The sequence below is a fragment of the Haematobia irritans genome, chromosome 1 (genome assembly GCF_050003625.1).
Source record: "Haematobia irritans isolate KBUSLIRL chromosome 1, ASM5000362v1, whole genome shotgun sequence".
NCBI classification, from domain to species: Eukaryota; Metazoa; Arthropoda; class Insecta; order Diptera; family Muscidae; genus Haematobia; species Haematobia irritans.
In genome coordinates, this window is record NC_134397.1 from 236,708,113 (window position 1) to 236,720,100 (window position 11,988).

Below are 11,988 nucleotides of genomic sequence, written 5' to 3' on the forward strand. Positions count from 1 at the left end.
ACATATACTTATACAGTAATCCATCGATTTACGTCGTGATTGGTTCCGGAATTTGACGACGTTAATCGAAACGACGTAAACCGAATTAAAAGTTGCTCATACTTACTCCTAAGTCCATTTAATTATGTATGCATGTGCGTGTACATTATAAAAAACTTTAAAAATAAAGGTAATTCAGTCTTTTATTCATAAAAAATAAATGAATACATAAAAAACATGGACAATTGCGTTATATATGCAATATCAATCAAAATTTGTCGAATTTTCGGTAAGAATTTCAGAAATAAATGTTTCGATGTCATCATCGTTGGTACTTATTTCACTTATGGAAGGCGTTTCTGACAAAGTTGGCAAAAAATCGACGACGTAAATCGAATGGCGACGTAAATCGAAGTTGGATGGAACAATAAATTTGACGACGTAACTCGAAACAACGTAAACCGAGGCGACGTAAATCGAGGGATTACTGTACATATTTTGTCTGTTCCAGCCCACCCGACCAAAGTGCCGAGAAATGGCGAAAGCGAGCATTTTTCGACATAAATTTACGCGCACATTATTCGAGAAAAGTTCGATAATAGAAAATTTTCGAACGTTCGTTGTTTCGAAGTAATAACGAATATTTTTCGGCTTATTTGTTGGTGTTTCGCCATGTTTGTTTTTGACAAAAACAGAGATTAAAAAGTCATTTCAGTTTAAGAAATTGTTAAGTGCGGGTTTAAGAAATTGTTAAGTGCGAGCGAATCTAAAAGAGGTAAGTAATTTATTTATATATATTTTAAAAAAACTACAAATTTTCTTTCATGTTTAATTTTCAGATGTATCCAGGAAAATGTTACTCATTGATTATAGTCCTTTTCCATGGCATAGCCCCGACCGGCTTAATAAGAAATTCCTCGCAAAGAAGTCAATGCAGTGCCTTAAATCACTTTAAATGTAAATATTTTAAGTATTTTGTTCGCAACACTAATATCTATATTATTTTGTATTATAATTATCTATATTGTGTTGTAATAAAATAAAAACAAACTTGAAAATTTTCTTTTACTACACAACTTATAATGGGAACAAAATGGGAATAAAACAGTATAGAAAACCTTCGAAAGCGGAATGATATCGAATACGAAAACGAATTCGAAATAGATTCGTTAACGATCAATTATAGATATCGCGAAACCTTCTTTAACGAATCACTAGCAAGCCTTCGAAAACGAAGAGTTTGCTGGCAGTAACAGCACGACAGATGAACGTTTTTCGAAATTTTTTCGAACCATTCTCGATATCGTTTTCGATAGTTTTCTTCGAGAAAAACCCGAGAATATTTCTATATCGAATACGATAACGAACGTTGTGGTCAGGTGGGAGCCTTGTAGGAAGTCTGTGTGTTGGGTTTACTGTCCTAAAGTCACCACTTTTGTCAACTATTATGGTGACATAGTCAACATATGATCTACATTTGGTTTTTCGGGTAGACATTTATTCCTTTTTTGTGAAAGTTTTTATTAAACAAATGAAAAAAGTGAGTTGTAAAATGGAAATAAAAAAAGAAGTTAATGTGAGTAAAAGAAATTTTAAAAGACTAGTGAAAACAAAAACAATATATAAATTATAAAAATAGAAAATATTTCGAAGAGGACAGGTATTATTGAGTGTCTTAGATTACACGATTTTGTGGAGGCCGATGAAGCTTGTAGAGAATTCGATGGAAATATTATTGCGCCTTTGGAGGATAGGGCCGACAGAAATCTGAATTTGAAAGAAAAGTTAAAGCAGTGGTTCCTCGAAATCGAAACAGAAATACCTAGAAAAACTACTGGCCTAGATGTTCCAATCTCTGCACCGGCACTGTTGGGCAAAAACATCAAGTTACTATAAAAAAGTGTTTCCTGGTATACTGCCATACAGAATATTCATGACATATTCACAACAATATATCCGAACTCCTTGTGTTATTTTCCCCATCGTGTTTGGCCCTGACAGCGTTTCCTACAATTCAATTCATGTCAATTAGGGATTTGAAAAACGTGTCTTGAATTAGGAGAAAATGAGAAGTTTTTATTAAAGGATCTTCAGTATAAGTTTTTTATTCTTATCATTTTTTACTACATTTGTAATTACTATTTTGCACAGCTATCGCCCTCCACAATGTCAGACAAACAATTAACGCAACCACAACAACCAGACAAACAATTACAGAAACCACAACAATCAAAGGCTAAATTGAAGTACATTCCTTCACAAGGTAATTTTTTCAATATTTTAAACCAAAATCTATAACAAAAACATTTTTATTATATTTTTAGTTAATCAAAGTTGTCAAAATTGTGAAGAAATTTTGAAACAGTTTCAATCATACAAAGGTTTGTACGTAACAAATTTAAAGTTATAAATATTCTTAATTTATATATGCATGCATCCTTACAGCATCTTCTGAAAGGCAATTCAATACATTGCTTGAAATATTGGCGGAGCACAAAGTGTTATTGGATAGGATAGTCTCGCAAAATGCTGAAATAAACAATTCAATGGACATATTTCCTATTAAGAGCGTAGAAAAGTTAAAGGAATTTGATAATAGTTTAGCAACGCAAGCGGACCCATACGTATGTATTTTCAATGAAAACATAATGTGTACAAATATTAATCATTTTAATCGACATACATTTTTTAATAGAAACGGCAAATCAGAACACTTCTTGACGGAAACACAGAAAGTAATCTGCATCAAGTGTTTGGTCAAGAAATTATTATGAATTTCAATGTAGATGGGTCTTTCGGAAAACAACGATTACGCGATTATGGCAATGTGTTTGCGGCTATGATAGGTAAAATATGTTTAAGCAATGTATTATATATTAGTGTTTGGTCAAGAATTTTTTTCTAATTTCAGATGTTATTTCAAGTTTTGCAGAATCGCCAGATAAATGTTTAAGAGCTGCATTTCAGCGGCAGAAGAAAAAATATTTCAAGCAAACCAGTAGAAGCAAGTTGCAAAATAAGAAAGATGGAAACAATGAAATCGATGACAACGAGGATAAAATGATCTTGCCATAGGGCCCCTGTGTAGAAATATATCTTTGTTTAGAGGTTTAGCTAGCCCAGAAGAAAATTATCCATTCATTTTGAACATTAGAAAGCAACTACACGTAACTATTTTTATAGATTTACGGCCATTTTCATGTAGCTCCGTTAGGCTTTAACTGTCAGTTAACAGAAAGTAAATCGCAAATGTCTTCTCTCCAGTTAACTTTAACTGAAAATTTTCAGCAGTTAAGTTTCTAACTGACGTATGGAATATATAGGCAAAATGACAGATATGTTCATAGTGCGGTTTAAAAGTTCGTTAGCTAACGAACCACTAACGGAGATTCATGAAAATGGGGGTTAGTATGATAGATAAGGGAAGCTTTGAAAAAAATAGAGCCAATAGACTGAATTAAAGACCTGATTATATATTAAAAAAAATTTATATATATAATTAAATTAAAATAAAAAATTAACCCTTTTTATTACCAAAAGCATCCAAAAGTTTTGACTAAAGTAGCAACAAAGTACTACTGACTCATTACTTCAAATGTCTCTATATGGTCCGACAAGTACCATCTAGTCAGTATTTCTACTGTCAGTAGTGAATTTTCAATGACAAGCACTGCTCCCAGTCCTTTCTAAGGTTGAACATGTATTGAAACAGCAACTCATTTTTAACGTTAAGGGACCCACCGGGGTGCATTGGTTAGTATGCCCGCCTTGCTTACACAAGGTCGTGGCTGCGATTCTTGCTTCGACCTAACACCAAAAAGTTCTTCAGCCGTGGATTATGGTGACATGTCTGAGAGTGTCAAAGATTCTCTAAGTGGTTTCACTGCAATGTGGAACGCCGTTCGTACTCAGTGACGAGAAGTTCCCCAATGTGGTACCACAATGGACTGAATAGTCTAAGTGAGCCTGTGACATCGGGCTTCAACCTAACCTAACCTAACGTTAAGGAACGTTTAGCACATGCTCTTATCATGCCCAATATTTTATATTGCCTCGAGGTTTATTCTGGAACAAGCGGGGGTAACATGTTGAAAACCCAGATGTCCATCGTTTTCTTAATTGTTCTTTTTCTAATTTTTATTTATTTTTTTTTTATTTATTTCAACTTTATTAGCAACATAGCCTCATAGAGGCCCTATTCGTTACAAAATATATTATTGGTTAAACTTCAAATATTTCTTAAACACTAATAATAATAATAATTAAAAATTAAATAAATATGATATCTATAACGTATCTCTATATCCTACTGACAAATCAATTTTAAGTTAAAAAAAAAATTTAATGAGACCGTTAATGTAAACTACTAAGTTTCTAAAAGTAAAAATAATAACAATGATAATAAAAATAATAACAATGATAATAAAAATACAAACAAACATTTTGATTACATGACACTAAATTATTAAACTAATAAAAAATTGAAAAAAAAACAATTAAATCATTAATAAACTAAAACTAAAAATTTAAAAATTTATTTAAAAAATTTTGTATAGTTTCGAATTATGTTGATGTTTTATAAAGTATTCCGTAGTCGAATTCCATCTTTTCTTATTAGTAATTTCACGTTCTTTCCCTCAGTCAGGGTTATACCTAGAGTTCTGCCCTATTTGGATGGATCTTTCGAGGTCAGAGCAGCCCGAATTTTTAAAGCGCTACCCTCAACTTTGAAAACATTCAATGATTCATGTTTTACATATCGAAAAAAAGCTACTTCTTCATTTTGCTAATCTGACATAATTTTGTTTTTCTTTGGTAATTTAATATGAATTGTATGGTTTTTAAATTACATGTCCTCTTGGTTTGGTTTTTTTCTGCAGCAAATTTTTTAGTGGTATCCATTACTTGGCTTAATATGATTGTCATGTAATATTATTGATGCTAATTCATAAATATGTGATTCAATTATAATTATTATTTTTTTACTGTTTTTTTTTTCCTATGTTTCTAAATATTTTCTTTTTTACACATAAATTTATATTTATTTATTCCTATTTAAGTAATTTTACCCATAATATTATTACTTTTTTAGCCTTAAGTCATAATGTTTATATAATTTTGTATTCTATATTTTGGAGTAGTTTTTATTGTAATTTCTTCAATAATTCAATTCAAATTACATGACGAAAATAAAAATAAATAAATAAATAATTTAACCTATATGGCTTCAAAATACAAAATCGAGGAAATAAAATAAATAAATATATTCAATAAATAATTCAATTCAAATTACATGACGAAAATAAAAATAAATAAATAAATAATTTAACCTATATGGCTTCAAAATACAAAATCGAGGAAATAAAATAAATAAATATGTTAAATGCCTGTAGCGAAATGCATTGTGTGGGTAATACTTGGTAAGTAGTACTGCTGTCATGGCCAATAGTGATTCATTAAAGTTTCACTATTGACATATCCTACAGGGATATGGATGAGATGTGTGAGCAAGAGTTTTCATTTAAATTAGCTCAAAAAGTGCTGCTCATTAATTTCAGCACTTTGTTCATAGGGATGCGGGAGCAATAGCTAACAAACTTTTTTTAAGTGCTGAGCCGGAGCTAAAGAGCCATTTCGAACACTTAACACTATTAAGTACGAGTTTCACCATATTTTATCATAATACAATAATGAAATTATCATAATACAATAATGAAATTCTTATTGTGATTATTTTCTTCAACAGAACCACAGTGGGATTCTATTTGAGACCTGGTCGTTGGTATCAAGTTCGTGTAGCAGCCATAAATGCCTATGGATTTCGTGGATACTCGGAAGCATCGCAAGCTTTTACTTTACCAAATCGTAAGTACTGAGCCTATATAATAATGTCGGAGATGTACTAAGCCTATATAATATATAATAAACGTTGTCGCTTTAATTTTATATAATCCCCTATGTTCCAATATTCGGGATCTTAAATCGCAAAAATTTATTTTTCTTATAGCAAAAAGTTCGACATAAACTGGTACATAAATCCAAATTCTATTTGAACTTCTTATTAGGAGACTTATCATTCCAAGTTTTATGTCTCCATATTTTAGGATTATGAAAATGTCGCAAAACGTACTAGAAAAACTTCCTTAAACAACAACAGTAAATGGTATCCGATGTCACACTATTGTATCGTGAACACAAATTTGCAATTTTTTTAGGCTTCAAACTTTTACCCAATCAAAGTTGAAAATTTTTCTACTTCAAGCGTCGTAGAATTTACTAAATGCAAACAGCAACCATTTTATAATTGAGCCAAAAAAAAATAATAATATAATAGGTTTGCTATTTTAACATCGGCTATTTTCCCATTGCCGGCAGACTGGTTTCTCACCCAGCAAATTTTTCTGTCCTATTACATATTTTTGAGGGTAATCTAACCAATTTCCCTTCCATATATTTTTAGATCCAAAACCACCAAAGCCACCGGCAGATTTGAAAGTTGTATCATCACATTACGATGGCAAATATGTTACCATAAAAATTGTATGGTGTGCCTCTAAGTCAAATTTGCCAATTGAAAAATATAAAATCATATGGTCACTTTATGTAAATACTCATATGGAATCATTAATATCGAATGAGGCGTATGTAAAGGATGTAAGTATTTTGGTCATAATCAAAAATCCTGTTTTAATATTTTCAATTTTAGCGTCATCAATATGAAATTACAAATCTTATTCCTGACTCTAGTTACTATGTTCAAGTCCAAGCCATGTCTATTAATGGACGAAGACGCCTTAAATCGGAAAAATATTCAATTCTATATAATACAACAATAGTGCCAACGCAAAGCTTTGACGGTCTCAGATGCGGCAAAGAACAGCGAATGACCAGAGATGGCGGTATTAGTGGTGGTAGCTTAAGCAATGCTCTAGCCTCTACAGACGAGAGATACTATACGAAAAAGTATTCCCTTAATGATGCATCACTTGCCGATACCCCATCCACCTCATCGTTGTCGATGAAAAATGGGAATTATTCCACAACGAAATCGAATGATAAATTTGAAGTAAAATATCGTCTAAATCGAAAATTAGGCATGTTGGTGATTATCTCTGGTTTTCATCCGAAGGAGGAAAAGTAAGTTAAAGCTTCAAGTTTATTATATTTACCTGTTTCACTTGAAAGTCTAGTGAAAATTTCCCTTCTCCTAAAATATATATAGCATGATTATTAGGATAAACCACCGGTTAGTCGAAATTGGGATTGAATATACACGCTAATCATTGTGTCACGGTGGCTCATGTTCTAGAATTTGAACCTATAATCGATTACCCGAAGTAATTTTCCGTCTCAAATGATCCAAAATATTGTCAAGCACATAGCATGCTTGAGCAGATTGTATTTGCGTATTTAGACAATTTTTAGCTAAGATGGCTAGATACCCCTTTCTATAATAGAATACAGTGGAAAATCCTAAATTGTTTTCAAAATTCTGGGGGTGGTTGTAAAAATTGTATACACCCTACATCCCAGTGACTTTTCTAAGCGTATGCGTCTTTGATCGACTCTGAGAAATAGTCATATATAGTGATCATATCGAACAAAATTGGTAACACTTCGTGTCAGCTACTTATTAAGGCTTGGAAGAAAAATATCTACATATTAAAAACGCAATGACAAATTTATTACAGTACGGTGTTGGAATGCATATGTGACATCATTATGACACTGCATTGCCGACCCCTCACATAAAGACTGTAAATAAAAATTTCGTGAGACTTCGTTATACACTTTTCACCTTAAGGTTTACAACTTTAAACAATTTTTACCCATATGAAATGCACTAGTATTTGGTGGTTTATCCTCCGGTTAGCCATTAAAGGGTGATACGGTCAAAATTTGGTCAATATAAACTTGACGTATTTCTTTCAATTTTGCATTTAAAAAACCTGAACACCCCTCATTTTGAAGGTGTGTGTGTGTAGAATGTTGCTCCTATTTTGATTTTGGAATTCACTCTTCAGATGTCAAAATGCCGTCCAAGCAAGAAGAGCAGCGTATCAAAATTTTGCTCGCGCATCGCGAAAATCCGAGCTACTCGCACGCAAAGCTGGCAAAATCGCTAAAAGTTGCCAAATCAACCGTTACAAATGTAATTAAAGTGTTTGGGGAACGTTTGTCGACAGCCAGGAAGTCTGGATCGGGGGGAAATCGAAAACCGGAAGCGTGAGGCCCGGCAATTCGGATTTGGAAAAGCGAAAGCCTAACTGAATATTTTTCCTGAATTTTATACTAATTGAACTTGAAAAAGAGATTTAATTTGATTTTTTAAATAAACGATTTCACCGATTTACACGCGTTTTCCCTTGACCAAATTTTGACCGTATCACCCTTTAATAGCTAAATAATAATACGACTTTTTATTTTTTTATTTTTTTTTTTTTCAGAATTTATGAACTTTGCCCGCTTCAAACAAACTGCGCAGAAGGAGAATACAATGCAATACGTGTAAATGTAAGTAATGCGAATTTAGAAATGTGCATGATAGCTGCTCAATATTTGTGATTTCAAAGACGGGATTAGGTAAAGTTTAGTCAACTGTGGTCTTGGTCATTTTCTGGGCCAAGATAGCTACCTCAACATTCTCTCGAATCACTTGAACACTTACATGAAAATTTAAATAAATTACTAATAATTTTCTTATCTTTTTTACTTCTAGAAAGATTCACTGGTCTTCAGTAAGCTGAGCTATAATACTGTTTATACATTTAAACCACGCAGCAATTCCATAGGCGATGTTGAAGGCATGAAGACCATAACATTTACAACGCCGAAATGTGAGAATTTTCGTAAAGGATTTCCAAAAGCTAATATTAAGTGTTGAAAATATAGATCTAACTATTAATAAAGAAACCCTGTTTGTTTTTAATACATATGTAGGAAATCGCAGCACGTACTTTGGTTAGGTTAGGTTATATATAACACCAATCTGTAGAAAAGGAATTGGTTTCCACTTAGACCATATTGGTTCATGTGATTCCTCATAGTTGTTTCTCTCTCTCTCTCTCTTCTTCACTATCTATTTTCCTGCGTTTTCAAGAACTTCCAGAGAAGATAAAGGTGCCGATAATAAAATGTTCTCATGTGGCAGAACAATGTATGCAACCGATAACCCTACCGCAGGGAATATTCGTCGATTATCGGCTTTCCGGGAAAAAGTGAATATTTTTTCTAGGTAACAAAATTTAGAAATATGTCAGTGTTCTATAGAAATATGCATGATAAAACAAGAAAGTATGGCCAATCGTTAGCGTCTTAAAAATTTTTCAAATTTTGGTATATGCTACGATATAATCTGTAGCAATAGTTTTGGTAGACGTAAGCATGACATGCAATTGATTGTTTAAATTTTCTACCTTAATGCCAGGTTCGCACATTTTTCGAGAATTCTGTTACTTGTAAGTAATAAATAGGAACTTTTTCTAGAGGATTTCTCTTTATAATCATATAGATTGTTCCCGATTATACAGTTTTGCAATGTATTTCTTATGAGAGCAAAATGTAAACAATCGATAATAACGCCCCACGAAATTTTCGTTAGCAAATATGTAGCAATGCATTTTTTATGGGTAGAGGAAATTTCCTTTACAAGTGCATACCAGACTTAAGACCCAAATGTAGTTTGGATGTAATAAGGCAGTTTTGGCTAGCGAAATTTTCGTATTTTACTAGCATTCATTGATTTTATTCATTGATGTCCAGTGAGATGATTGAATTTTTCGTAGCTAAAAAAATTAACATATGACAAATTCTAGCACACAATATATGTATTCCTTTTCATATATAAAAATATCTATAGTTCACACAACTCATCCGATATTTCAATAAAATCAAATGTCAGATTCTTTCATTCGGATTTCAAAAGAAACCAATTTGATTTTTATTCTATTTCGAAAGGAACGCAAGTCTCCTCATATTTGCTATCGAGTAAGAAACAGTGAATAAAATCGACTTTTCCAAAAGTTTAATACGTCGAAATCGAAAAGTAGACTTTGGAAAAGTTAGAACGTCAACTTTTTAATTATAATTTTGATTACAATACGCTGCCATTCTCCCAGTTAATAGCAAATATTGGAAAATACTATCATAGACACAAATGAAAGTAAGTATATCAATAAATAACGAATTTATTTAAATAAAGATTGGAATTCTCCAATGGCCTTATTGCTAGTATTAATATTTGATGGAGGCATCAAAAGATCTGTTATTCTCTTTGCATCCAAAGACCCACCGTTTTCAATTAAAGCAGCTAGCAGTCGTGTCGTATAGAGTATGGGACCTCCAACTAAATGCAAAAATTTGTACTCTTTTTGTTCTCGCATGGTAAAAAGTATACGTTTGGATACATAATCAGTGTAATTACTAACACGTCCAACGCAAACATAACGTTTTTCGTGTGTGGAATATACCTCAATTTGAGCCCTTAGGCTTTCGGCGGGCGATAAATCTGCAGCCTTTACATAAACTATGCGAAATTGCAAATTGTCAAATAATTTATAAAAATCAACACAGAGATTAAGAATAGCGTCCATTTGTTCTTCACTCTGTTGAGGATTTAGCGTAGCCACAAATGTCTGCACAGCATTCGTCTGTGTGGCCGTAAATAGTGTAGATTTCTCTTTATCGTCAGTTTTTTCATAAAGGCGTCCACTGCACACATACTTCAGAGGTACAACGGAAGGATAAATACATAATTTTGTAACTGCCCCTAGGAAACTCTCAAATGCACCTCCTCCCGTCAAATAGGCACAATTTAATTTATTTTGCAATTGATGCTCCATAACCTTGTGATAGTTTTCTATGGGTGTAGCATTTGCTTCCAATAGCACACATCGGACAAAATCAGGGTTAGATGTGTGTATAAAATTTCCCTTTTCTCTAATGTATTTGGTTAAGGCATCTGTACACTTTAAATCAAATTCGGCTGCTTCATTCAAAAGATAGTAGCGTGATTTATCGACAAAACGTACCAACCTCTTATTCTCAATATGGGAATTCGCATCTGTGCATTTTTGCTGTATTTTATTTCGATAGAGTAGCCTTTCAAAGTCTCCATCTGGGCACTGGGAATGCAACACATTGGGTAAATGTAAAAATGCTTGAAAGAACTCATCTTCCACTGGATATAGGTTACTTTTCATGGATTTCATATCGTTTCTCAATTCCTTGCCTCTTTCCTTTAATTTTTTTGCTATATCCTCATCTGCATCTTTTGTCTTGGATAATTCCTTTAATTGCTTGGCAATCATCTCCCTTTCATCGTCCACTTTGTCAATACTCTCCACAGCCTTTTTGTACTTTTCATACAAATTCTTTACATGTTGCAAATCTGTTGGTATTTTTCGTTTTCTCAGAGAACTTTCCAAAGACTCGGAATTTGCAAAGGTACCCTTAAAATCCAGATACGGCTGTATGGTCACATAATTTTCTCTGGCTTTATCACCGGTTATGTGCAGGGCGGATATTCTTCTTATATTCACAGTATTTAATAATTGAAAATTATACTGTAGCCTTGAAGCTTTTAAAGCCGTTTTAACTACACAGTTTCTATACATGCTTCGCAAGAATTTTGCTTTTCAATCCAAATCTTTAATTTCTCGGCCGCTTGCTTCGTAATAAAAACAAAGTCAGCTGTTCAATCTCAATAGACAAAAACATTGAATAATGCGCCAACTTTTCAAGACAAATCCCATATGTTGGCAACGCCATAATTTGTGTTCGATATTTTCAATGAGCGCTATCGATAAGTTTTATATCGAACGAAGCCCAATCATTTATTCAACTCGTTTTCAAACATGTTTTCACAGTATCATTTCAATAAGAGAAAATTTGAAAAAAATACAAAACAAAAATGATAGATTAATGTACTGAGAACCCGAAAAAGGGGGTATGATAAATATATATGAAAAATCGATGTTTTTTATTTGTAGGCTAGGTTAGGTGGCAGCC

The 11,988-nt window shown here is 32.7% G+C and overlaps 3 protein-coding genes across 12 annotated transcripts in view; 2 read left to right on the plus strand and 1 right to left on the minus strand.

The window, feature by feature from the left end:
• The window catches only part of Kal1 (anosmin-1 Kallmann syndrome 1), a 60,998-nt gene extending 52,106 nt beyond the window's left edge, over positions 1–8,892 (plus strand). For all 10 annotated transcript variants that reach the window (XM_075302320.1, XM_075302380.1, XM_075302577.1 and 7 more), the window contains 5 exons: positions 5,726–5,844; positions 6,440–6,633; positions 6,686–7,116; positions 8,427–8,493; positions 8,699–8,892. In XM_075302320.1, the coding sequence (XP_075158435.1) occupies positions 5,726–5,844; positions 6,440–6,633; positions 6,686–7,116; positions 8,427–8,493; positions 8,699–8,863 (976 nt within the window). In that variant the 3' untranslated portion in view covers positions 8,864–8,892. The remainder of the gene's footprint in view (positions 1–5,725; positions 5,845–6,439; positions 6,634–6,685; positions 7,117–8,426; positions 8,494–8,698) is intronic.
• On the plus strand, positions 1,412–4,260 carry LOC142232238 (uncharacterized). The gene is made up of 6 exons (XM_075303005.1): positions 1,412–1,555; positions 2,131–2,242; positions 2,304–2,360; positions 2,425–2,603; positions 2,675–2,825; positions 2,891–4,260. The coding sequence occupies exons 1-6, from the start codon at positions 1,511–1,513 to the stop codon at positions 3,052–3,054; spliced, it is 708 nt and encodes a 235-aa protein (XP_075159120.1). The 5' UTR covers positions 1,412–1,510; the 3' UTR covers positions 3,055–4,260.
• Positions 8,893–10,142: 1,250 nt separating the features above from the next.
• On the minus strand, positions 10,143–11,689 carry Slimp (Seryl-tRNA synthetase-like insect mitochondrial protein). The gene has a single exon (XM_075303103.1). It carries the CDS (start codon positions 11,592–11,594, stop codon positions 10,167–10,169), a length of 1,428 nt encoding a protein of 475 aa, XP_075159218.1. The 5' UTR covers positions 11,595–11,689; the 3' UTR covers positions 10,143–10,166.
• Positions 11,690–11,988: the final 299 nt, after the last annotated feature.